General features: G+C 42.8%; 1 protein-coding gene across 3 annotated transcripts; it reads left to right on the plus strand.

The window, feature by feature from the left end:
• Positions 1-3,376: 3,376 nt before the first annotated feature.
• RB195_022884 (uncharacterized protein) lies at positions 3,377-26,200 on the plus strand (the record flags this gene model as incomplete). Of its 3 annotated transcripts, none has more annotated exons than XM_064210125.1 (6): positions 3,377-3,623; positions 4,136-4,246; positions 13,620-13,754; positions 25,358-25,489; positions 25,535-25,567; positions 26,067-26,200. In XM_064210125.1, 6 exons carry the CDS (start codon positions 3,377-3,379, stop codon positions 26,198-26,200), a joined length of 792 nt encoding a protein of 263 aa, XP_064066005.1. The 3 variants fall into 3 exon arrangements, with proteins under 3 accessions (XP_064066005.1, XP_064066006.1, XP_064066007.1); XM_064210126.1 differs by having other exon boundaries at positions 13,626-13,754; XM_064210124.1 differs by having other exon boundaries at positions 3,386-3,623; positions 25,358-25,567.
• Between the last annotated feature and the right edge of the window lie 963 nt (positions 26,201-27,163).

The following is a 27,163-nucleotide window of genomic DNA, read 5'->3' on the forward strand; positions in this document are numbered from 1 at the left end:
GGTAGCATAGATGACTCCTGCAACCTCGTTCTTCCTGGCGCTACCGTACCAGGCTTTCCTGCGGAATCAGGAGACTCTTTTCTATTACTGTGTTTTACATATAATTTGAAACCCATGGGCAGGTTGCAAGCCTCTTTTCCCATGAGTTTTGGGAGAGCGTTGCGCTCTCCCGGAAGTGGACAGGTGGAGCTTATTTGTTGGAGGCGACTCCAAAACGCCTCCCTAGCACCTCCCAGTCACTTGATTGCGGGCTTTGGCCGGACGGACGTGTGGGATACAGTAGTATTATGGGCCGATCCTGGCACGCCAGAAACAGGGAGTCCAATCCCTGAATCCATCTGCGTCTCAGGGCAGGTACAAGGTCGCTTTTGGTCCGCGATTAGCCCTTATCCGGGGGACGCGCCGCGTAGCCTCGCGACTAACCGGCTGTGTTCTCTCTAATGAAGGAGATCCGTGGACTTCAGAAAGATAGATAAAATAACTGCGAACAAAACGACAAAAAAAGATGGGGCATAAATGGTGGTTTGAAGAAAACTTAATCCAAGTTGACATTAGAAAACGTCAGATTTTATCCTGTTTTGAAGCCGCAAGTCAATACAGTGATGACTTGATTAAACCTACCACGATTTCTGACTACAACAACTGTGGGGGACGTTAGATACCCGCAGCCGCATGAGTGCCTGCAGAAGAGGCTGGCGGTAGGACAGAGCAGACATATCTTAGGCTAGCTGTGATCACTAAGTCACGCCCATCCATCACCAGTCATTGAGGTTATTTGCCGTGTTAGTGTTGCAATAATTTAATAGAGTTGACTTCTAGGAAGGGTAAAAAGCAAAAAGGCAACAACGTAACAATTTAAAAAATGGAAAAAAAACATAGAAAATGAAAATGCTAAAAGTGAAGCAAAAGCGTAGAATTTGTACAAGAACAAAACAACATCAGAAAACAGAAATGAAGCTGAAAATGTTCCAAAATAAATGTCAAAAGTGTTAAAATGAGATGCTGGAAGTTGGAAGTTGTGGATTTGTGATTGGAAAACTGTGTAGAAGATATAGATATATTTGTATTTGTACAGAGTATTTAATGCAGGCTTTAATTTAAGATACTGCAATAGTTTGTAAAATGTTCGATTTGTTTATTCTACACAAAACAAAACACTTATTTTCTATTTCTAGCATTTCGTGTGCAATCGTTTGATGTATGTTTATAAGTAAGCGATCGATACTCCATACATAAGCAATACCAGAGATAGCGTGCCCCTGCGAGGCATGTTTCGGACCTCATTAGAAGATGAGGGCCGAGGATGGACGGTGTGATGGGCAAGGCATAAGACAAGTGCAGCGCAATGCTCTGCTGACGCTATTTACTGCTGCGCAGCGCAGTTAACGATCTCCGTTGCCAGTCATTTCCCCCAGTGATAGGTTGTCACGGAGGCTGCAGGTAGCTAACGATACGCACCCCTACAACTGTTACGCATAACAATAATATTCTTCTAGAAATTTCCACTCGTTTTTGCTCTGTTTTACGCATTTCCGTTTCACGTCTTTGCACTTCCTACGATGCTACATTTACGTTTTTTTTTGTTCGAACTTTCCTGGAAACTAACTCAGTCACGTAATTGCAATGCAAACACGGCTCACGATCTCAATGACTTGGCGATTGGTGGGGTGGCTTAATGGTCATAGGTAGTTTAGGATACGTCTGCTCTAGGTTATCGGCAGCCTCTCCTGCAGGCACTTATTCGGCTGTGGGTACCTAACGACCGCTCTCAAAACCTAAAATACCTAAAATAGGTGGAGGTGAAGCAGTAAACTCCTGTAAACAGCACAATGAAGTATTATGTGAGTTTCTGTTCAATATAAATGCAATTGAAAGCAATCACTAGAATGTTGAATTTTATATTAACACGTTTAATACGATGCAGTACAATACTACGCGCTACAGACACGCCAACGGCTCCCAGCCGATTTGCGCAGTTCAATATGACGGAACTAAGAGTTGTTGGCAAAAACTCTATGCATTTGATTTTAGTTATGGGCTTCGGAGGGGCGGGTGTAACGCAGTCGGTAAGAGTTCCACTGTATCGTTAGAATGGTTAGAAACGGTCGATGGTTAGAAACCGCTCTAGTGCAAACCAAGTCTTTAATCCCTCCGGGCTCGATAAATTGGTACCAGGCCTGTTTGGGAGGATAAAAAACACTGATTTGATAATCGGCTGGCCTCCGCGAGTCATTGTAGAGGCCAAGACGCGTTCAAAAACCTCATCAATTACGAATTCCAGTTTAACGTGTTGACGCATCTCATGTGAATAGGGACGCCAGTGGCTTTATCGTTTTTTATGACCTTTGGTAGTGCCAATAGTAATAACAGTAATGACAGTAACGACTTGACTTGAACGGCGGGCGGATATTATGGCCTAACGCGGCCTATCCGCATTTCGCCGAGGCGAGTCGTCCTTGAACATATTTGAGCCCAACCTGTTCGATCTTCCGCTAGAGCTCGCACGGAATCTATCCATCCGTCGCTGTTTCATATTCTGCGAAACTTTACGTCTCTCCTGAACTGCCTGTCGATGCCAAGTTTCTTAATGTGTTCCTTCACCACTTCCGTCCACAACTTTCTTTCACGTCCGGCTAGCCTCCTTCAGTTTGATTCTGGGAGCATCCTCGAGGCAACTAAAAACAAAACATTTCGATGATCTCCTTATAATGTGGCCAAGAAGGTGAAGACTGTTCTCTGCGACTACGAGATGCTGATGGGCAAGATGCTGATGTTTTCCTCGCGTCATCCGCAGGTACACTATATCCAATTCTGAGTAAGTTCTTCGTTATGGTACAGTATTGGCCAAAAGTACCCTAACAGTCGTCTAAACAGCTTCCTCTTCCCGCAGTCGAGCTTTTCCATCACCGTTGACGGCGGTGTCCAAGTCTCCGATTCGTAAATCATGATAGGGCGAATTCCAGATAGGTAGACAGCTTGACTTTGTTGGCCATGGAATTTGACCACAGGCACTTCGTTAAGGAGTTGAATGCAGAAGTGGCCTCAGCGTAACTTGGTGAATATCTCTCCTAGCTGCCGTCATTTTTCAGCATTCAGCACCCAAACGACACAACTCGTTTGCAAGTTCAATTGGTTGTTCGTCCACCGTGATTCCCGTTCGAGGTCTCGAAGAGATCCACATCTGCTTGCATTTATCAAGGCGTAGACGTAGTTCATAAGCTGCCGCCAGTTTTGATACACGGTTGGCAACATGTTGAAGTTTTGTACTGCTTTCCGCGAATATAACAACATCGTCAACGTACTCGAGATCGGTCGAGGGGATGCTGATGGAGCTAGAATGATATCGGCAGGACACTGATCTATTGTTCTTCGCAAAATGTCGTCGATGGCGAAATTGAACAAGAAGAGTCCTGCCACTGCCCCTTGTCTTACTGCAGTTACCACCTCAAACGACGTGTGGAGAGTCGAAGGCTGCTTCGAAGTCTATGAAGGCCAACTGTATAGGCTTCGAGTGCCGCTTCCACTTTTCAATCACTCTCCTAACATTGATCACTTGGCTAATCGTAGATCGACCATGACGAAAGCAGGCTTGTTCATCACGGGTGCTTTCTTCGCGATGTTGGGTTAGTCGATCCAGGATGATCCGCTCCAAACCTTGTACATTACACGCAGCAATGATATTCCTCGGTAATTGCTGGGTTCTGTAACGGATAGCTTTTTGTGGAGAGGAATTATAATAACGTGTGTCTACGAGTAAAGAACCTCGTCAATCCATATTGAACGGATGATCTTTGTCATCTCACGAATCCCAGAAGGGGAGACCTCAGAATTTCTGCGATAACTCCATCGTCTCCGCCAGATTTTTCTTTCTTCATTTTTTTTGGACACAGACCAGAACCTCCGACTCGGCCGGTAGTTCCCCGCTGACCGTGGTGTACGTTGTTCGTTTAACATGCTCTCGTTCAGGGGCTGATGGCGCTTCTCGGTTCAGCAAGATGTTGAAAATAATAGTAATAACCTAATGATCTCTGAGTAAAGGAAATCTGATTCAATGCTTGAGGGATATTTTCTGTTTCCTTTTGAAGTCCTTTTGCATGTCATTTTCCTTGCTTGGATAATTGCCTTATCTGTTTAGGTTTCATGTCTTCATTGTCAAGAGGCGCTACTGGAACCAGTAAGTCGAAACCGGTGAACGTAAATAACTTGTACTCTGGTCGAAATCTCGCAGCTGGAACCAAGTCGCTCGGTAAGAAAACTTGAAAGCTTTCCACTTTTCGACACGTTGAGAAACGATAAAAACAACTCGGGGAGAAAAGAAACCATAGCTCGTTGGAGTGTTGACAACTAAGAGGGGTCTATCCACCATTTTATACACTCTGTCTTTTGTTATACATTCGAGGTTGACTCTAATTTCAGTGCTGACGACTACGTCATTTGTTGGTTGAAGGCATCACTCAACGAATCCTGGGGTGGTATGGATTTCTGGTGGCTGTTGACTATACGGGGGTCGTAAATTGCAGCAGCAGCTGGGATAACGCTCATCAGTTCTTAATTGCCGTAAAAAAACGGTCCGGAAGATGAGACGTGTGTACAAAGGTGGCACGCTCCAATAGAATTTTTGAGCGTTCCGGGACGCTGTTTTCTACGATGAGTTCTATTGGAGCGCGCTACCCTATGTGCATGCGCCGCATCTTCTGGGCCGTTTTTTTTACGGCACTTAGTAAATAATGAAAGTTATCCCACCTGTTTGTGCAATCTACGAACCCCTGTAGTCATTAGCCATCGGAAATCCACACAACCCCAGATTGGTGGGGTGATGCCTTTAAAACGAGATGAAATGACACCAAACACTGCGAAATAACAGTTGACATGCAGAACAAGCGACAAAGAAGCTAGAATCTCTATCGCGTGGATGAAAATATCTTTACTTCTTTGGAATTCTCATCCAGGAAAAATCTTTGCACAAAAAAGCTGAAAAATTGCTTATAGTTTCGCTTCTTGTTGTTGAGTGACGAAATCAGCATTATTCGCTCTTATCCCACTACTTACTGTAAAGAGTTGCTCGGTGAGGAATACTGATCACTATGGTGTTCTTAGTCCATCAGCTTTTTAGATCTGTTAGGAGTTTTCACATTTCCGCTGCGATGCAGACTTTGTTCCAAACCCCCAACCCTTATTTACCAATGAAAAGAACACGACACTAAAACTTCCCGCGAACCCTGCCTTTAAGTACTGTGCAGTTCAGTGTTACTATTAATACTGTTATTAATACTGTTACTTGTGACGAGTTGACGAACGAACTGCTTCCACTCTTTCAAAGCGTTGATGAGGATTTTAGTGATGAGGAAAAAAAGAACGTTTTTGTGGTCAATTTTAGCATACATTTCACAAGAGAAGAAACATTAATCTACAGAATGTGACGAATGGTTTTTTTTTATAAGCTGCTTAGAATTTTGTATTTGCTCTACTTTTATTTCCGTTATCTTCAGTATTTTTGAAGCATTTGGTCTTAGTTGGTTAATTTTATTCTTTCAAAACTTTTTCCACTTTCAATAGTCACCTACCTTTTTTTAAGTGTCTGCAGCTTCTTGTCGAGTTATCCTTCGTTATTTAGTTGTTGTCGAGCAGGAAAAAATCTCTGACTGCCTGTTATGCTGAAAAGCATTAACAATATTCTAATGGGAACCGAGTTTCCGAATGGTTGTGACGGGGATGTATAACGATATGCCCAATTTGGAGGCTCTTCATCGTTTTTCGAGGAAGTCAGAGGCACGACGTTGAGCAAAGATGCAGGCTGTTGTTGCTGAATATCGTTGAGTAGTATAGAATGTCACCAGATAATCGTGTTATTTACCCAGTTGACACTAAGCTGTATAGAGCCAGAAATCCCTCAACAAAAACGCTTGTTAAGAGTCAAAAATTCAACTTCGACAAACGCCGGTGAATGGAAAGAAAAACCACCATGAACCTCTCTCTTGTTTCATGATTGAACCTCACCTGGATGGAACTACAATTTCTCTGTATAGGTTTGATAAAGATAAACATCCTGCTTTACTATAGAATTGTGTCAAACACAGAGGATGCTGGCCATTTGCGTACCGTACATTGCAGTGTAGAAGGTAGCAGTTTTCGCGAAGGAAAGGCCCCTACTGTGCAGCGAACGACGCATGCGACGTGAAGCTCTACGGAAGATAGCTCCTGCAGCGAACATCGACCTAACCAACCGTTTGTGTTCTCGCCTCTGTCACAGAAGATGCATATTACGGAGCGAAGTATCTCGCACGGACTGATTATCGATAATACACTTAGTTTGGAGTCTCCTACAGCAAGCGTTGTTTCTATTTGGGTGCATGGAAAAGGGACTGAAACCCTGCGTATAGAGGTTTTCGTGCCGGCTGAATGCGTATTTCACGTCTTGCCAAGGCCCTCTATTAAAATTTACGTCTTCCTGACATTGTTTGGTAAGTTCAATAAGTAATTTTGGCCGAATCTCTTCGTTTAAGGTAAGCCTGAATAATACTGGTGGCTTAAAAAGATGTTGTGAAAGGGTAGCGTGACCTAGATAAGTTGGATGATCTCTGTAGTTTCTAACAGCTTCTTATTCGAGTGGGACCATATATCGGAGATAAATTAACTACCAGTGTGTTTGCTGCGAAGCATTCTTCAAAAATGTGATTCTGTTCCGGTATTGCAACCCAGGCTACGGAAACGTCATGTTTCCATACGTCATATTTGCTTTTGACTTTTGCTGTCTGCCCAGACTTCAACAGCAGCGGTGAATGAGTTGTCCAGATCCTTCCGGACCATTTTGGAAATCCCTAGGTCCGCACGTTCGGCAAACCTTTTCTCATGTGATTACTTTCTCAATGGAAAATAATAAGTAATATTATTAGGATATTCGCCTGACATTAAGTAGGTATTGCGACAAAAATTGTTTTAGTGTGACTGTAGTTCAGGGGATCTAGCCGAACTTCAAACAGAAACACTTTTTTGGCTTTCTAATTATTTCCTTTTGCACAACTAGCCAGATGAAGTTGGCACCCAAAGCTTGAAGCGAAGAATGCCTTGCCGGAATGCATTGTACTTAAAGGCGTACCTCAAAGGTACAGAGATTTTCCAAGTTCGACCTTCTTTGAATCTTGGCATCGTAAAGTTTGATGGTGTACTACTTTTTAAGCAGAACCAAGATTGTTATTGATCTTTATTCTGGCTAACTTTTCGGTGTCGTCGCCTTCTTCAGAGCTTGGAAAAATCAAAGACTCGTGTAATCTACTCCCTCAAACGCCTCGTCATCCCGCAGGATATGACTTAGCAAACAGATTATTCAAAGGTAACGTCAGAAAAGCAGACCACCATAGCGTTCACCTTGATAGCCACAAAATCGTGATGTTAGCGGACCACCATCTGTTAGAGTTGCGCCGCTAGTAGTAACTAGTAAGAATGCCCCCGCCTCTGACCCCGTAGGTCAAAACTCGCAAAGGTCTTGATATGGCGCCAGCTGATTGGACTTTTGGTCGTGATATAAAACGCTTCCCATGTTTTACGCGCCAGAACGTCTGATTCGCGTGTTAAGATAGTCACAGCTATCTTGAAAGGGGTGTTGTCATGATACTGTCTGCGATGAGCACCTAAAGGGGATGATGTTTTTGATTTTACGAGTCCGTCTAGGTGCTCCTTGACGCGGGCACATAGTGATCTTCCTGTTTCTTCCTGTTAATGTACTCAGCCCCACATAACTGACAGGTGATTAGATAGATATCTCCCGATACCACGCAGTCACCCTGCCTCTCGTTCAGACAAACGATGCAATTAGGTGTCTCACAAAGTCTGTCATAGGCGCGATTGCGGACTAGCTGTTGCTTCAGGTTCGCAGGTGGTATGTCTACTACTCTGACTGAGCCTTGCAGACCCGCCTGTCGTAAACTTGCTCGCACTGCATTGTTCATGTCATCCGAAATAAAAGAAAGGCAGAAAAGGATCTCTGTTGTTTGTTCTACCCGGTGGCACCGCGGCTCAGTTGCATGGCTCCGATTTGAATGAGAAACCTTTGCAGGGTACCCATTGGAGTGAGTAATGTGGTTAGTCATGTTTATGGAGGCAATGCGCCCTTGAGCCTCAGATGAAACCGTTGCCGCTCTCTTAAACATATTTTCAATGACTGACTTTTGGTTCTCCAGGGGTTGTAGTGAGTCAGAATGTTTCTATAAGTTGGTTTTCGATACCATTTTGTTTTCCAATATCCCCTACATAAATGGACCTGGACATTGAGGAACGGCAGCCAATTGTCTTTAGGTTTTTCCCTCGTGAACTTTATGTACTGGGATTGTTACTTAAGAGATCGAAGCAAGTGTCCATTTCAGCTTGTGTTGGACATACAATGCAACAGTCATCTATGTATCGGCAGTACAATAGAGGTTTGTGTTCCAGTAGGGGTTTTTCCACTTTAGACATGAAAGCAACGGCTAATGTAGGAGTAGGTCTTTGTCCCATGGCCAAGCCTCTAATCTGCCTATAGTATTGCCCAGACCAGCGAAATACGGAACATCTCAGACATTCGCTTAGCAGCATCATTATTTGCTGTATCGCAAACCATACATGTTAAGAGTCCCCTAGTGTTCGAGAAGCAGCTCTGATGTTACTTGCAGTGCAGCATCGGTAGAGACGTTGGTGTAGAGCGAAATGACATCGAATTATTCGATGACACAATCTCCATCAAGGCGCGCTTTACGGATTTTGTATTTGAGAGATGAGCTGAAACGTATTTGAGTAGCTGGCTGAGAATGGTGTTAAGGAACCAGGATATTCTGTCAGTGGGACCTCCAATATTGCTAATGATAGGCCTAATCTTGAAATCCCCTAGGTTGTTTGAACTAAATTCGGCAACGGAGAGATTGTGGGTCTTGATAAGGACGTAAAGGACCGGGCAGGTGGGCCATTTTAGACATTTAGATCACATTTTAGACGCGTGATAGTTGTTTTTGGCAAACCTACTGATTTCGCGGTCTCCATCCATATCCTATTCAGGCGGCGACATTGTCTGCCAAATTCCTGTGCCGATGAAGGGTGGCATAGACTATCGTCCGTAAGGTGAAGTTTCGTTATAGCCCTGTCCAGTTTACTTGAAATCACTACAAACTCTCCTTTATCACTGACAGAGATTTTGATCTTTCCCTGAGAGCAGATGTCACGTAGTTCGCACAAACCTTTGCGTTGAGTGGGTGTTAGGTTTTCAAAAGCGCGTTTGGGTGAGTACCGGGAGAGAATTGAGAAAACAGACGTAGCAAATAAGCGAAACTTAGTGTCTACCACCGAATTTGCCTCCTGCGGCTTGTATAGTAACGCAGGGAAAGGAATAGGAGGAAAAACTAGAACCCCAGAGGTTTTTTGCCCTCTGTCTTGCTCTTCCTCTTTAGCTCTCAATCGCAGACGTTCATGAACCAATTGTAGACTGCCCACTATCTTGCGCGATAGCACGGGACGTATTGATTGAAAATTGAGCGAAACTGGACCTAAGTCCAAAACTGAGAGCGCATTCTTAGGAAGAAATACATCACCTATAATTGACACATGAGGTTGAAAGGGTACATTTTCTGGCGCGGTGTTCGAGTTTTGGTGGTTTTGTTTCGAAGGGTTAGTGTTAACTGGTAAATGCGGTATCTGACCTTGCCTACGATCTAGCAGTCTGCCAAATTTCTCCTACAGCCTTGACTTGGCCTTAGAGCGAATAGAATCACATCATATGTTCTTTGACTCACCCACGATTCTCCTCCAAAGAACGTCCGGCATCAAGCGTTGAAAACACTGTTCTTTGAACAGTGTTGTCAACATTTGATCAGCATAGAAAACATATGGTCTTGTTTGGTCTTCAATGCCGCTCTCAAGATGCGGGTTTCGATCTCTTGCAGTTGCCGGTTTTCTTTTCTGAGTCCGCATGTTTCGTGTAGGCGTTTCTTTGTGGTGAAGTTAGGTATCACGTGACATCGTAAACATCGGCGGAGGAAGTGGATGGCTTGCCTTTCTGAGATGATCTTCTGTCTTAACGAAAGTGTACAGAGATGTCTGTTCGCCACTCGTACACCTAACCAATCGCGTTGATTGTATGCATAAAATAGATAGAAGTGAACGCTGCAGAATGTACAATTGCGCTTATAGAATTGTGTAAGTTTCAGTTGAAAGACAAGTTCGAGCAGCTGTTGAAATATTTAACATGCGGTCTGTATGAATTACTTGACTTGAACGGCAGGGCGCATGTTATGGCCTAACGCGGCTTATCCGCATTTTACCGAGGTGAATTGTCCTTGATCACATTTGAGCCCCTCCTGTTCGATCTTCCACCAGAGCCCGCACAGAATCTATCCATCCGTCGTTTCATATTCTGCGAAACTTTACGCTTCGCCTGAACTGCCTGTCGATGCCAAGTTTCTTAAGGGGTTCCTTCACCAATTCCGCCCAGAACTTTCTTTTACGACCTTTTCCGATTAGGATCTGGAGCATGCTCAGCACTTGAACAAAACGATCAGACGTTCTCTTCATAACGTGACCGAAGAAGCGAAGAAGCTATGACTACTTCAGAGGGCCGGGCAAGATGTTAATGTTTTCCACGTGTCATTCTCCGCTACACCATGTCCTTTTCCGAGTAAAGTTTTTCGTTATGGCACACCATCGGGCAAAAGTGGCCTAGCAGTCGTCTAAACAGCTTTTTCTCCATGCAGCCGAGCTTTTCCATCACCATTGACAGCGCTGCCTAAGTCGCCGGTCCGTAAATCATGATAGGGCGAATTGCAGAAAGGTAGACAGCTCGACTTCGTTCGCAAAGGAGTTTTACCACAGGCGCTTCGTTAAGGAGTTGAATGCAGAAGTGCCCTCAGCGCATCTTTACTGAATATCTCTCCTAGCTGCCGTCTTTTTTCAGCATGCTACCCAAATGACACAACTCGTGTACAAGTTAAATTGGTTGTCCGTTCACCCTGCTTCCTGCTGAGCGTCTCGCTGAGACCCACATCTGCTCACATTTATCAGGGCGGAGTCATAAACCGTAGGCTGCAGCTAATTATGATTCAAGGTCAACCACATGTTGGAACATCGCGCTGCTTGAAACTCGGCGTCGGCGTGCTCGAGATCGACCAAGGGACGTACAGATGGTGTTAGACCGACATCGGTGGGATATTGCTGAACTGCGTGTCGAGGCCCGGGATATTGCTGAACTGCCTGTCGAGGCCTAGTTTGTTCAAATCTTCCTTCACCATTTCTGTCCAGAACTATACTTTATATCTGGATGGGCTTTTCGAGTTCGAATCTGGGGGCATCTTCTGGGCAACCTGGACAAGACAGTAAGACGGTTTCCTTATGATGTGGCCAAAGAAGCGGAGACGGTTTTCTGCGACTGTTTCAGAAGGTTGGGCAAGATTCCGATGTTTGCGACGTCAAAAGTCGGGATTTTGACAAAACACTGGTCTAATTAGTTTCTTTCCTTCTCAGTTATGTAAGCGGAAATCCGGCTTCAAAATCATTTATCATTAACGTCCATATGTAGCTAACTGAAATTCATGCCATTCTAGAGAATCTGAACACCTAGCGAAAGATGTGAAGTTCTTCAAGAAAAGGTATGTGCAGTTATAATAACAGCACATTTCAGTTTAATGTGGGTATGATGACATATCTTTGAGTTGGGTAGAGAGATCTATTTCTTCTCTTTGATCTCCGTTAACCAATAATTTGTGTCAAGTTTGTTATATAATTATATTCGCATATCACAACCTGTTGTGTCAGCCCGCTTTTCACTCATCTCCTCTTGTTCTCTTTCAAATTCGAGTTTCCATCACTCGGGAGCGTTGTGGGCAAGAGAGATTGAGGTTTATGTGGTCCCTAGAAGTGGTGGAGAGTCCCTAACTGGTGGAGCGACCAGCGTGATTATGCGGAGGCGCGCGGCACTGGAACCCTTTGATATGTCTATGGCGACATATTGGCGAAGTGGATAGACGAATCTGTTTCATTCCTTTATTATCCTATAATAAAAGGATAAAATGTCTGGTCTTCAGATGATCTTCGTGATCACTGAACAGGAAAGGTTGCGCCAGGTTCCCTTTTCTCATTCCAGTTTCCACTTCGAACGGTGTAATAAATCCAGCTGGTGTTTGAACTGCAGCAGTTGTTCTTCTATTCATGTTGTTTATTACGCCTACGAATCTTCCTGGAATTCCATCGGTGCGAAGCGCTTTGAAAAGACCGCCTCGGTGAGGAAAGTCGGAAGCGGCTTCGAAGTTTCGATATTCCTCGGCAATTCCTGGGTTCCGTGACGGATAGCTTCTTGTGGAGAGGAATTACATTAGCGTGTCTCCACGAGTCAGTTATCATTTCGATAATCCATATTGAACGGATGGTCTTCGTCATCTCACGATTCCCAAGAGGAAGAGATTTCAGCATTGTATTATTATTTATTATTTATTATTATTTCGAACCGCTATGTGAGAACGTATTGTATTGCTCAGAGAACTTTAGCCAGAACACCGTTTGGAACCATTTGCATAAGGTGCAAGCTAGGTTTCAAGAAGCTCGATGTATGGGTGCCACACGAATTGACGCTAAAGAACCTTTTGGACCGAATTTATGGCTGAGATTATTTGCTGAAACTTAATTACGATCATGAGTGCCCGCAGAGGTTTCATTCTAAGATAGTTGATTAAAGGCAGCATACCACGAACCTGAGGTGGTGTGGATTTCAAGTGAAGTATCCGTATATGGGGTTGGAGATTATGGAGACGGGGTAGTTCCGCTCATCTCTCCCTGCATCATTGCAAACAGCCGCCTTCAGAATGCTGTTTTGTACGACGCCATCTATTGCAACGCTCCACCCCTTGCGCCGCCTCCGCCCTGCCATTCGTTGAAAATCAATTCGGACTGGCCGAATAGGCAGTAAGGGACGCTACGCGTGCAAGGGTGGCGCGCTGCAATAGAAGGTATCGTACAAAACAGCATTCAGGGGCCGGCTGCTTGCAGTGATTCAGGGAGAGATGAGCATAACCACCCCAGTCTCCATAATCTGCGACTCCACATGAAATCCTTACCACCTCAGATTCGTGGTACGCTGCCTTTAAAGGTAGAATGGAAGGGATAATGACCGGTGCTTGGCAAAGAAGTCGAGAACGGCGGACAGGGAGGGAGAGGCCCTTTCTTTTGCGGGTGTGCACGAAAGTTGCATGGGCACTAGCCTTAACTCTCTTGAATGCTACGTTTAGTTCGTGAACATTGATTTCCGAGCTACATAATGCAGTGACAGCGTGAGCGGCGCCGTCCGCGCTGCTGTGAACTCTGCGGACAGCCTAACTGCAGGTCATTCACTTGTTGTTTCTTACAACTCTTTTGTTTGTTTCCGCTTCCCTATCTCGATATACCAAACTAGGTTCCTGTTATCGAACGCTATGATTTGATCACTCAAGTTTGGTATTCAGGCGAATAAACGAGAAATTACTACTTTGTACAATAAGATATGTTCCATTTTGAAGATCGAAAATCTTTTCGTTTTGAAGTATGTTACGCATATGTACTGCAAGAGAGACTTGCATCTTACAGATTTCTGTTATGATGGCGTTTTGTCCACCTTAACGAACATTCCACTGTAGTTTCAGGCAAACATGGTCTCACTTCAGTTGGGAAAAGTGTTGGTGTTGTGCGACGCATGCCACCACCGGCAACACTTCCTTCGTTAAAGGCAGAGAATAATGGACAGGATCCCAACACTGCGGTAGTACCTCAAGGTATGAACCTGATGCTGTAGTACAATACGAACTATTGTTTTTCATTTAAATCCTACGCCTCTACAATAGCTATTAATTTCGATTACTGTTTTATTGCGATTACAAATCCCCAGTTCAAGTTGCAGATGAAACTACTCACGTCGCTCATTTACATGATTGAGTTCCTTTTTAAAATGTAATCGTTTGCCACTCATACACTTAACCGGCTATATTGATTTTAGAAAGAAAAGTAAATTGAAATGAAGCGATAAAACGTCCTAGAATGTAGAGAATTTGAAGAATTATATAAAGTTACGCTGGATAAAGTGTTTTCCCTGCAGTATGTTTTTTTTATAATATTTAAAGGCATCACCCCACGAATCTGAGGTGGTACGTATTTCAGGTGGAGTATTCGTATACGGGATCGTGGATTATGGAGAGGGGTGTGATTCCGTCCACTTCTTCTTAATTCCCGTAAAAAAACGGCCCGGAAGATGCAGTGCGCGCACAAGGCTGGCGCTCCAATCGAACTCGTTGTAGAAAATAGTGCGCCGGAACGCTCGAAGCCGTGTCTTCCGGGCCGTTTTTTACGGCAATTAGGAAGAAATGAACGGAATCACCTTCCTCTCAATAATCTACGATCCCGTATACGAATAATCCACTGGAAATCCGTACCACCGCAGATTCGTGGAGTGATGCCTTTAAACACGATCATGTTAACATCATAACACTTTTTGATACTCATTTGATGATTTATGTTTCAACTGGATAGAAGGATCTAATTCTTCTTATTTTCCGGTAATATCAATGTGGTCAATTTGCCGTATTCCTATATTACAATCTGGTGCATCAAATCACTTTAAACACTTCTCACTGCTCCCTTTATAAGTGCGAATCCTTGCTCTAGAATCAACATCTATGCGAACATCCGTTGTTCGAGGGCAAGAGGGAGACAGGATCTTGTGCATAGGTGCGATAAGGAGGAGCCGGCCCCCTCCCAGGTGAAGGGGGTCTTGCCCACATTGGGCAGCCGAAAGTGAAGGGGGGGTCAATGAGACATATATTTAGTGAACTTTAAAGAAATCGTCATCGTCAACCGGGGAGGGGGAGGAGGAGGGGAGGTAGCGACGGCAAAAATAAGTTTTTCTTATTTTAATTTTTTCCTATTTTCCATGATTCCGTAGGAAAAAAGCATCATTTATTAACACATATTTAAATATACATATGTATATATTCAAATATACATATGTATATATTCATACATCTGCTTACTGGGCCCCTCTGAATCTTCTCCACAATTGGACGGGGAAGCGCATCTGAATAAAGTAAATAAGAGCAAATAAGAGCAGGAAACGATTTCAAAAAACTGACTATGTGGATGAGTAGAAGTAGAGTTGTCCAAAACCAGTGAAGCAGAACATTCGCAGGCGGTGGCATTTCTCCTCTAGGGACTAAAGGTAGCGTTGAAGCTGCTTCTTCTCGAATGCACACACTTTACTATTCTAGATATAATAGAAAATATTACAAAACACATGTTCCTAACGCTACACACAGCGAAAGAAGAAGGAAATTCCTACAAGGAAGTTGCAAGGAAAGAAGTCAGAAACGAGCCTCAAGCAACGCAAAACAACTAGTTGCATTGTCACCTCAACGAGCAAATTTCGCCCTTAATAACTTAGTTATTTGAAAACTTAGAAATAGAGTGAAGGGTACGTAACTGCCCTAACTTCCATTGTTCTATACAGAAATTATCTGATCGGATTGAGAAAATGTGCCCCGAGCTCAAAAAAGTCGCTGTTATTTTGCAGCTGAAAAAACAGGTTTTTTCTAAATAACTCGCTTAGTTGGAAACCTACTAGTAGAGTGAAGGGTGCATATTTGCTCTAGAATTTCTCAGTCTATACAAAGGTAACTCGGATGACCTACAGAAATGCGTAGTTTTTTCAAAGAGAGGGGAGGAGCACGCTATGTCACATTTCTATGTCGATGTCTCTCGAAGAAAAAGAAAGTCTGTACAAATAAAGGTGGACAACTCAGAAAGGTTGTTTCATAGTACTCATCAACAAAAGAATACCTAAAAACCATTTAACTAATTTAATTAGCTGAATAGTTGTCCTAAACATTGTAGAGAAGAGAAAGAGTCATAAGCCAGCAGATAGCATTAAAGGGAGACTAGTCTTATTAATCTTAATAAAAGTCTTAATAAATAAAAGAGTTACCAGAACAAAAAATTCACTTTTGGCAGCGGAGAAACTACTTATTCGATGAAGAGTAACAACAGTAACAGCATAATACGCATTTTCTGCTGAATCGTATTTAACGAGAAAGTATGAATGTGAATAAACAACATAGGTACGATGGAGCAGCTACGAGGACGAATGAGCAACTTTAATTACGAACTAGAAAGAAAAAGAGCACTCACATACGTCATATATGTTACATATTATATTATATGTAGTTCCTAGCGGAGCTCCCAAAGAAGTGCGGCGTGATGAGTCATCACGAGCAGCTCTTGCACATACATTACTATTTCAGATATTACAAAGTCCAGACCAAACTGCGTGGATTAATTACAATATAATGTAAAAGAGGATGGAATTCGCTACAAGTATTTGCCAAAATACCGGGCTAAAAAAGTTGCAGAAATCCACTGTATCTATCACCATCTTCGAAAGCAGTTATCTTCTTAAATAACTCAGTTCTTTGAAAAGCTAACAGTAGGGTGAAGGGTACATAACTCACCTAACTTCTGGTCTATACAGAGCATGCTTGACTGGGTTGAGAAAATGCGTCCCAAGCTCAAAAAAATCGCTGCTTTTTTGCAGCCGGAAAAACAGGTTATTTCTAAATAACTTGTTTATTTCGAAACCTATCAATAGAGTGAAGGGTACATATTTGCTCTTGAATTTCTCAATCTATACAAAGGTAACTCGGTTGACCTGCAGAATTGCGTAGTTTTTTCAAAGAGAGGGTGGGGGGGGGGGGGGGGGAGCACGCTATCGTTGGCGTGCTCCCCCCTCCTATGCTTAAGCATTTGGCTCGGACTGTTGTACCGGAAAATCTACAACTGCGCGTGCTCCTTCCCCCTCCGTTTGATCGAGACAAAAGCTTTCCTTAACATGTTATATATTTTCAGATAGAGCGTGAAATGCGGATTCGTTTGGTATACAATACTTACCTGTTCGTTTCGAGTAGGTAGAAAACGAAGCAAAAAACTTATAAATCTGAGGTGGTCGGATTACAGGCGGAGAATTCGTATGCGGGATAGTAGATTATGTAGAGGGGGTGATTCCGTCCATTTGTTCCTAATTGCCGTAAAAAATGGCCCGGAACATACGGCTTCAGGCGTTCTGGCGCACTATTTTCTACAAGGGGTTCGACTGGAGCGCGCCAGCCTTGAGTCGCGCCGCATCTTCCAGGCGGTTTTTACGGCAATTAGGAAGAAATGGACGGAATCACCCTCTTCTCCATAATCTACTATCCCGTATACGAATACTCCACCTGAAATCTGCACCACCTCAGATTCGTGGGGTGATGCGTTTAAAATATTTGAGAAGTTTAAAAGAGCATGAAAAGACAAGAACTCACGGAGAACTTAAGCTTCACTAAAACAGTATAGCGGCAAAATGAAAAGGTCTTCTCCAATCCCTCAACATTGCCAGTGAAGCAACCTTACCAGTTTGGACACCAGTTGGAGATCATTTCAACACTTTGACCGGCAAGCGCAATCAGCTACTGACCACGAGCGCATTCATAGCTCACTGTATGCGGTTAGCGAGGAGTCACCGTCAGATGTTCTGGTCTGCATCGAAAGGATGAATTGATAATTCTGATGAAGATGGAACTGAAATGCCGACATCTTGTCTTCCATCTGGGACTCGTGAGATGACGGGGTTCACCGTTGAATACATCCGCTGTTGCGTTAAACGCAACAAAATTTACTCACTGCAGGAATTCGATTTTAGTGATTGAATCTAGTGTTTGTTGGCATCGAGTACAAGTCTCTCCAACAGTTCTAACGACTTAAACTACAAGTAATTAGTGTATAGTATATTTGCCTAATCCCGCTCCATTCTTTTGTAGATGTTAATCTGCTCGTAAACTTCTTCATGGAAAACAACAGTTTCGTACAGGGTCTTCTACAAAACAGTCGGTCAGCACATGATTGACGTTGGGCGGTCCTGAATTACCTCTTTGAAGGCTGAAATCTTTGAAGACTCAGTCAGATCTTTTTGAACATCGACTATTTGGGTGTGGATTGCTACCAACTTCTCTAATAATCTTGTAATCTTATCTAGTTTTGGTTTTATTTTAGTTTTTTAGTTCTCCGGTAGTTTTCTTTGGTCTGGAACTTTTAGGAACCTTCACGATAACTTTCCATTTCTCTGGACGTTTACAAATTCTAACAATAGTACTTAGGTAAACATTATAAACGAGTGCGGGTAAAGAGGTCGCGGCAGAATTTCGAGCATGCCCAGTCATGCATCGTCAGAGCAATTAGCGATGGTGCGTATCCTAAACAGATTCACTTTCGTTGGCACCTAAATAGCTGACTCTGCTTACCTACCGCTAATCATACGCTGCATCACCGGCTAGGATATAATTCACTGTCTACTAAATTGTTTTGGAGAGTGTTTGTTGGCAGAAGCATATCCACTGCAATTATGTGATGTGAGGTGAATTTATAATCGTACCAGAAGCAAGGAAAATCCTCACGTGAACTATGAGATAAGGATGTATCTAATAGCTTTAAATTACGTGCATAAAAATTTTCGTTAAAACGGAGCATTTCAACGGTAATGAGAATTATCGCTATCCTCTCCTGTAACTCCTAATTTATTTTCGGACAGAGGCACCTTCTGTATCTCTGACTTCCGGGAACTTAGAGGAAGAAAAAAGTTCAAATTTGATAAGATCTCTAGACTTTCTGAGAGTAATATAAAGACAAACTGACTCCCTTCCTTTGTTAGAACACAATAGAAAATCCCATGTACTTCTATCTGACTATTATTCCTTGACTTATTCGGTTATTTCGACAACTCACACAACTCTTCTTTGCATATTTCCTTCTAACTACACATTTCTTTGCGTCTCTGCGGCTAGAAGAACATCTAAGAAGGTTGTCTGCGTCTTCATGAACGACTGGAGCGTGACCTCGTCGAGGTATGTCCGCGCATCCACCGGCATATCTGCTGGGCACGTCATGTCTCGGAGGCAATCGCGGAGAATCCGCCGGGACCCTCCTTACTGTTCCTCAAAGTAATGTCTCTGGCGTATTCATTCAGGATGCGCCAACTCGTTTCACTGCGATTCGTAATCGTTGAGGTTTTGCAACTCGTGTTGGCCTAGACAATGACTTGCGGGGACCAGCTGATGATCAAGTCAGTGTTTTTATCCACCCAGACAAGTCTGATACCAGTTTGTCAACCTCGGAAGGATGGCAGGTTTGATCGGCACTAGGGCGGTTTCAAACCATCGACCGTGTGGCCACAGTGGACCTCTTACCCACTGCGCTACACTCGCCCCGGTAAACACCACAGCGGATAAGAACTATTTTCCTTTTTGCAACCGAGATAACGGGTTTGATATTAGTAGCTCCTGCACACTTTTAGAGAAATTCTTTGCTTTTGACCAGTGTCTAGAAAGAAGAAATTTGTTTAAAAAGTATAGAACACGATGAAACAGCAGCAGGAGAAGGCAAAAATAAAACAATACAAGAATTGAGAATTTGCGAAACTTTTTTTTACCGAGTTATTCTCAATAAGGGGCAGGTGTAGTTTAGCGGTCGAGGTTCCGCTTCCTAGATTATCGATCGGAGGTTCAAATCCGCCCTAGTGCTTACCAAGCCTTTCATCCCTCCGGGATCGGTAAATTGGTACCAGACATGTCTGAGAGGGTTAAAAAACACTAACTTGACACGTCAGCTAGCCACCGCAAGTCATTGTATAGGCCAATTACACGTTCGTAAACCTCGAACGATTCTGAATTGAAGTGAGCGTTGGGATCCCAAGCGGATTGATTAACGGAAGAAACTTTTAGCTTTTTATTCTCAATAAATCTTAAGTCGCATATGTTCATTTTGGGTTTTTCATTCTGCTTTTCTAGACTGAAACTTTTCTTACATCACCTCCATCATCATTACGTGTACTAAATTTGACCAAGTTAAAATAAAAAACCGGTACAAAAACTCGATGGGAAAAAATTGCACTTTCGCCCGCCGCTGTATATATGGTATATGTTTATTTATTTGTTTGTTTTCAAGGCTTTACTACACCTGGGAACAATGTGCGTAAAATTGATATTCTGTCCAAAACGATTGCCACATTCATGAGCGCGACTTATTTCTTCACAATTGGGAAAAGTGAACTTTTGATAGCTGAGACGCGCCTTTTTTCCTGGGTCCCGGTAAAAGTTTGGCGGTTCTAGCAGCTTTCTTGCCAAAAGTATGTGAAAGCTCTATTCCGTATCTACGCCGCTGTTGTATTGCAAATGGATCGACGTCATCTCTGAGTGGCCTTTTACAAATATTTTAAGCAACGTCCTACGACACGTCAAGCGCCCGTAAGCACCAACGAGGCGTTTGGCGAGAGGATTGCTACCCACGCTATCGTCAACAACTGGTTCCACCGCTTTGACGGAGGAGACTTCTCTTGAAAAGCATGGGATGTGGTAGGAGCTGTCGCCCGACAGCCAGACGGTCGATGCCAAAGTTCAAACACAGCAGCCCCGCGAGTTGGTTTGCGCAATCCAAGAAAAGCGACCGAGACGTGCCGCAGCCCACCTCCCCACGTCAACTCGCGGGCACATGTCGCTTCGGCCGCGCGCCGCCGGGGAACGGTTAAGAGGTACCCGTATCGCCGCGTATCCAGGAGGCTAATGAGCGTCGTTAATTGCACCGCGCTTCTCCTGATACCGTCATAATCGCTACAGTAGCCTGATTGCTCCTCTCGTGCTATGTCTTCAAGACGCTCCGCCTACGCCACCCTCCCCACCCATTTCGCCGCGTCTGCCGCTCTTACGACGATTTTTTTCGCCGCGCTCACAGCGCTTATGATGCGCTTTTAAAGTCGAACGGAAAGATGGTATTAGATGTTGTTTGAAGGTCTACATAAAGTATGCTTGTAACTTAATATAACAGAAAGAAAGAATGAAATAGGTTTGTATAAGTGATATGCCATTTAGAAATGCGGGTGAAAACGAAATTATCCTGTTTCGGCTTGTTAGGTGGGAAACGCTCATCCATCTCTGGAAATGCAAGAGATGTTTCAAAAAATGTCCCTCTGATTGGTGTTATGCTATCTTCTTTACTTTTTTCGCTTTCTAAGGACTTCTTTTCTCTGATCGCCACTAATACACCTAACCTATCATATTGATTTTATGCAGAGAATAGATAGAAATGAAGCGATAAAACGCTCTTGAAAGAAATTTGAAGAACCATACGAAGTTTTATTATATAAAACTGCACAAACCGTAGAAGCAAGTATTGAAATATTTGACATATTTCAATACTTGCTCTATATAAACATTATATCACATTTGTAAATGCTCTACATAAACATTATATCTATGTAAAATTTTGAAAAGGTAAATGTAGAAAGGAGTTCCTATTCCTTCCTTTTCCTATTCCTTTCCTCGTCGATGCTGTGAATTGTGTAATCTTGCCAAGAGCCGACTAGCATAGCGAAAAGATTCAAGTTAATAATTGTTCTGGGATTTCGCTCTCTGAACATGGCGGTTTTCTCTTCTTTCGTTGTGAAGAAAAATCTTCCTCGGAGTAGGCGATCCTCTGATCTCGTATTGAACTTTGGCACAACAGCGACGTCCGTCAGGCAGAACCTTTTACTGACGATGATGTGGTTTATTTCATTACGGGACCCTCCACCGAGGACTCCCACGTCCAGCGTAGAGAGGAGGACTTCTGAAATTGTGAGTCTCCTTGGGCGGTCTTAGTCGTCACGATAAACTCGAAAAGCCTCTTTCCCTGTTCATTCCACTGTAGGAGTCGTTCTTTTGCAGCCAGTTTTGGCTTTTTTTTTTGCTATATTCGTGTTAAAGAGGACACCACCCCTTTACTGTTGTGTGTTCCTAAAAACAGCTCCTTCAGTGTCATGTATAGCATTAAATGGATGTTGTCGACTCGTCTAGGTCAGTCTGGTGACATCGTATATCGTACTTGATTTTCTTGCCCTGCATCATCACATCTTCAGCCAAAAGAGTACATGCTACTTATATACGTACTCTTTCTTATTACTGTATCTTGCACATAATTTCAAAAGCTATTTGCACATTGCAGGCCTATAGTCCCATGGTTTTGTACGAGAACATTGCGTCTTTCCGGAGCAAGTGGAGTTTCTTTGGTATACTCGTGTTAAAGAGGATGCCACCCCTCTACTGTTGTGTGTTCCTAAAAACAGCTCCTTCAGTGTCATGTATAGCATTAAGTGGACGTTGTCGACTCGTCTCGGTCAGTCTGGTGACATCGTATATCGTACTTCATTTTCTTGCCCTGCATCATCACATCTTCAGCCAAACGAGTACGTGCTTTGACTCCGGAGTCAGGAGACTCTTTCTTATTACTGTATCTTGCGCATAATTTCAAAAGCTATTTGCACATTGCAGGCCTATAGTCCCATGGGTTTGTATGAGAACATTGCGTCTTTCCGGAGCAAGTGGAGTTCATTTGTTGAAGGCTGTTGGAGGTGACTCCAAACCGCTTCTTCTGCAGCTTCCAATCACTTGACTGCAGAATTTTGGCCCTACTGATATGCAGAGCATAAGGGTATTATAAGTCAATCTTGGCACAGCAGAAACAGAGAGTCCGTCTCCAGAAATCGACTGATTGAAAGGGATCTCTCTAGTGAGAGAGGTCCGCGGACATATTCGAGCATTGATTCATGTGTTGCCTGAATGCATTTTAAGCTGCTCAAAACGAGAACTAAGAAGTTGTGTCGTGATTTCATTCAAAAGGATCCGGAAGTAAATACTCAGCTAACTGTATTTTGACGATCATTCTCCGAATCCAAGTTACAACATTTGAGTTTTGCTGAAGTTTTTCTTAAAATACTTCGAAGGGTTAGAATCTAGAAACTAAGGACATTGCAGTAACTACTACCCATGGATGGACCAAGCACAAGGTCGCTTTTTGTCCGCGATTAGCTCCCTGTCCGCCACCCAGGTACGCGCCACGTAGCCTCACGACTAACCGACTATGATCCCTCTAGTGAGGGAGATCCGTGGATCAAGGACGAGTTTTCACAGCCCAATCAAACATCCTCTGTTTAGAGTAAAGAAGGTTAGGGTAGTTATTACTCTTCACTACATTGAGTTTTCTAAGGAGTTATTTAAGACGAAATTTGTTTTTGAAGGTGACGATAGAAACAATATATAATATATATATATATTTTTTTGCAGCTGAGAACACTTTTTAGTCGTGATGACACATCATTCAACACTTCTTTGGGAACTCCACTAGGAACATAACATAAGTTTAATTTATAACCTATGTGTGTATGAGAACGAATGTTATATATATATATATATATATATATATATATATATATATATATATATATATATATATATGTATGTATGTATATATATATATAATGCGCTTAGTCCGTTTGTGTATGTGTGTGTTTGTTTCTCATATGTTAGCAAGAGTAAATAAACTTTTATGTGAATGTATACTTGAGTCTCCCAAAATTGCAAATTTTCATGCTGTACAATAACGAGCTTATTCTGCCACGTGTGTGCGTATGTGTATGCGTGTGTCTCAGTCAAGAAATTCCTCAGAGGGAGACAAATACTATGGCGTCGGTTTGGTGCGCTGGAACCTCAACGCGGTAAAATTGAGTGAGACGTTTACTACGACGTCGAATTCGTCCCTCGGAGCCAGATAGCTGTAAAATGGGGTGGGGCGGGTCCTACGGGGTTGAAATGGTGCGCCGGTGCGAGAAAGCTAGAAGGGGAGAGACGGGTTCCACCTATTTAACAGCATGTCTCCCTAACACTTCTTTCATCCTTTTCCAAAAGGAGGTAACACACGTGCAAACGACTGCTTAAATGCAGTACGTAATAACCAACAGTTTACGCGATCTGACGTAGAACGTTATTCTTATCACTACAATAGTGATATTCACGTCATTCCATGATAGCACACCATTCTTGCTAATAGCTGAGAACGGAGCAGACTCATACTTCGAATAATGTTTGAAATTGTGGAGGTTTGAGGAAAACATAGACGTGAAACTCCCTTCAACTTGGACTGTTCAAGATGGGATGGACCCCCTTTATCTAGGAAGGGTACAGCTCGAACCTATCGCATCTATGGAGTATCATATCACTAAATATGAATCAGGCGTAAAATTGATAAATTAATCAGGAAAAGCGGTGTAATACTATCCATGACCATTACTGAATTTACGAAGTCGTATTCTCTCTTCACTATAAACTTCACCTTCCCTGGGTTCCACACATTGGAGTTTGATGTCTCCAAATAGTGTCAAAGTTTGATGCAAGGCTTAAGAAGTATACTAGAGTGTACTAGTATACTAGAGTGTACTAGTATACTAGAGTGTAGTAGTATACTAGAGTATACTAGTATAATAGATACTCAAGAAATATCAGTCGAACACGTAAATGAAAGTATTTACAAACAAAGGATTAAAAAGTGCCTGGCGTTAATCAATTCGCTTGTGATGCGCCATCGCGCTCACTTCAATCCAGAATCGTTTGAGGTTTACAAACATGTAACTGGCCTATACAATGACTTGCGAGCTGATGTGCCAAATCAGTGTTTTTGTCCTCAGTAAAGCAGAATCGAACTTCCGACCGATCTGATTACAGCTACAGCGGGACCTCTTGCCGAATGCGCCACACTGTAGATCATTCAAAAGAAAAAACCAAAAATACAAAACGGCGATGTACCGCAGTCGGTAAGAGGTTCCGCTGTGGCTGCAGCAGACTTGCCTGGAAGGATAAAATACTACATATTCGGCTAGCCACTGCAAGTTATTGTACAGCATAGTTACGTGTTCGTAAAAACCCCAACCGATTCTGATTTTGTGAACGCGATAGCACATCCCAAGCGGATTGATTGACGCAAGACATTCTATCTTTTTATTCAAGAATGACACGAACAAAAAAAAAGAAGTATTTCAAAACAAAAGAACTTTAACAATCATATCACTATACTTTTAGTTGTACACGTAGTCCAGTGCTGCTGTTCTTCGTCTTTGTGAGTTTGAAGAGTAACCATTATTAACTATTATTGCAAGTTTTAGGCTTTTTCGGTAATGCTACAAGAGAAGTGCAGCGATGAGATTGGCGGGGCAATAGGTAGGAGCACCGAAATTTTCTGCTCGTGCTGTTAAATGTTACAGCGCATTTACTTGTAACGGTTTTGGATATATTGTAACAAACGCAAACGGTTCGTTACTCTACCCAGCCAGTTTAATATCATCACTTAATGGTGAATTCTGGAAAATCCTATTCGTCTCAAACTAGAGATCGATGAGGCCTGTGAATGCAGAGGGAAGAATTTTTAAGGTTATGGAAAGAAGACAAGAAGAGACTGCTTAGTAAGACGTAGCGACTTTTTCGACAAATTAACAGATTATTTTAAGGAGGTGCTGGATGGAGCAAAGGTGACGCATCGATAGACTTTTGTGATGCTGTTAGGACATCAACCTTATGTACATCGAGTGGGCCGGACTTACGACCAACATGGGCAAAACCCCATTCAGACGCAATAAGTGGTGAGAGCAGTTCAACAAAGGAATTTCCAACGCTTGCTGTTGCAGCTCAGGGAATCGATGCTTCGCATAAGTTACCAAGTGAGATATTTTGTACTCGTAATTCTCCTTTTTTTTCTTTTGCACGAAATGAACTATTATGCTTCTTTTTGATTCTCTCTGCACCTTTCGCATTGTATCGTAAAACTGGTGCTGCAAATCGTTCCATCAAACGTTCTTCTTCAAAAACCTGCAATGGTCACCTTAAATATGTAGTGTAGATTCTTCATCCACTCTCTTCACCTCGGTCTTTAGCAAGATTTTAAAAAAAAAATTAGCGTTTACCGGGAAAAAAATGTGATTGGGGGGCACTCATTGGAGCCCTTATTTCTGGAAGTAACTAAATCAGTCGGGAGTCCAAGATCTAAGGTTTAGTCTTAGAGGGTCTATGACATATAAGCTAAAGTTATCAAGACAAAAGAGTAAGATAGAGCGTCCAGAAATAAGGGCACTGAGTGCCCACATCCCCTCTCCACCTCACCCCAGACACATTTTCGCCAATAATCTCCATGTCCTCTCTTCTTGACACCTCGGCATTTAGAAGTGTACTTAGAACAATGTCGAGGCTTGGCGAGAAGAGAAGAGGAGTTTGATGGGATGTGCATGGCATCAAAGACCTCGAACCATTTTCAGGTCTTTGATGAAGACGAGTTTGTCGAAACGTCAGACCAATAAAAAATGTTTCACCTAAACCTCGTTGGCGTAACAAGAAAACAGAAACATTTTCGCCATTTACCATGTCTAAATAGTGCAGAATGACCACATAGTGGTGGCCTCAGAAAGTTATTTCTGGTGGTTTACAACAAATAGCGCTGTTAATATTCATTTCTCACCCTTAGTCTACGATAAATAATCAATTACTCGATCTCTCATTTTTTAAATCATCTTTCTTCTTTTCCTTTCTAAAAAAAGTGTAGTGTGAAGATGTGGGATAAACGATACTTCGTTGAAGCATAGAGAAGAATGAAACAACGAACGTGTATGTTCGCACTGAAAGCGCTGTGCCTAGTTCGTCGCTTATATCATGACCACATCACAATTTCGCGTAAGTTGCCTCATAATGTAAGAGAACGTTTACTCGACTAGTCACCTTAGTTTGATTTCATTGAGAGCATAGAGAAGAATGCAACAACGGATGTGTATGTTCGCACTGAAAGCGCTAATTTTGAATGGCACTTTAGAAGATATTTGTGATATGGCCTATTCGAAACAGAGGAATGAATTAATAATAAAGGTAAAATTTCTGGCATTGATCAGTCTTCTTGAAATGCAAATCGTTTCAGAAACGTGTGTCTGGCCTACGTGTGCGACGTCTGGCTGTCGCACACCTCATTTGACGTGATAAAAGCCTCTGGCTGTAGAGTTGCCTTAACTAAAGGATATATAATGTAAGGTCGGCTGCGCAAATGAGTAGAAGCTCACCGGAGTCGCTGAACGAGTTGCTGTAACTGCGAAAGAGTGTCGAATTATAAGACTCTAGGGGAAACTTTTGGTGTGCGAAGTCGCTGTGCTCGTGCACGAACTTATTGTCCGGAACCGGCCGATATTCACAATTAGCGCTCTCGATCACCTTCGCGGGAATTACATGAACCCTGCACGGTGAATTTGCGGGTAACATGGATAAGTATGATAAAATCG

The sequence above is a fragment of the Necator americanus genome, chromosome X, assembly GCF_031761385.1.
Source record: "Necator americanus strain Aroian chromosome X, whole genome shotgun sequence".
Taxonomy (NCBI): domain Eukaryota; kingdom Metazoa; phylum Nematoda; class Chromadorea; order Rhabditida; family Ancylostomatidae; genus Necator; species Necator americanus.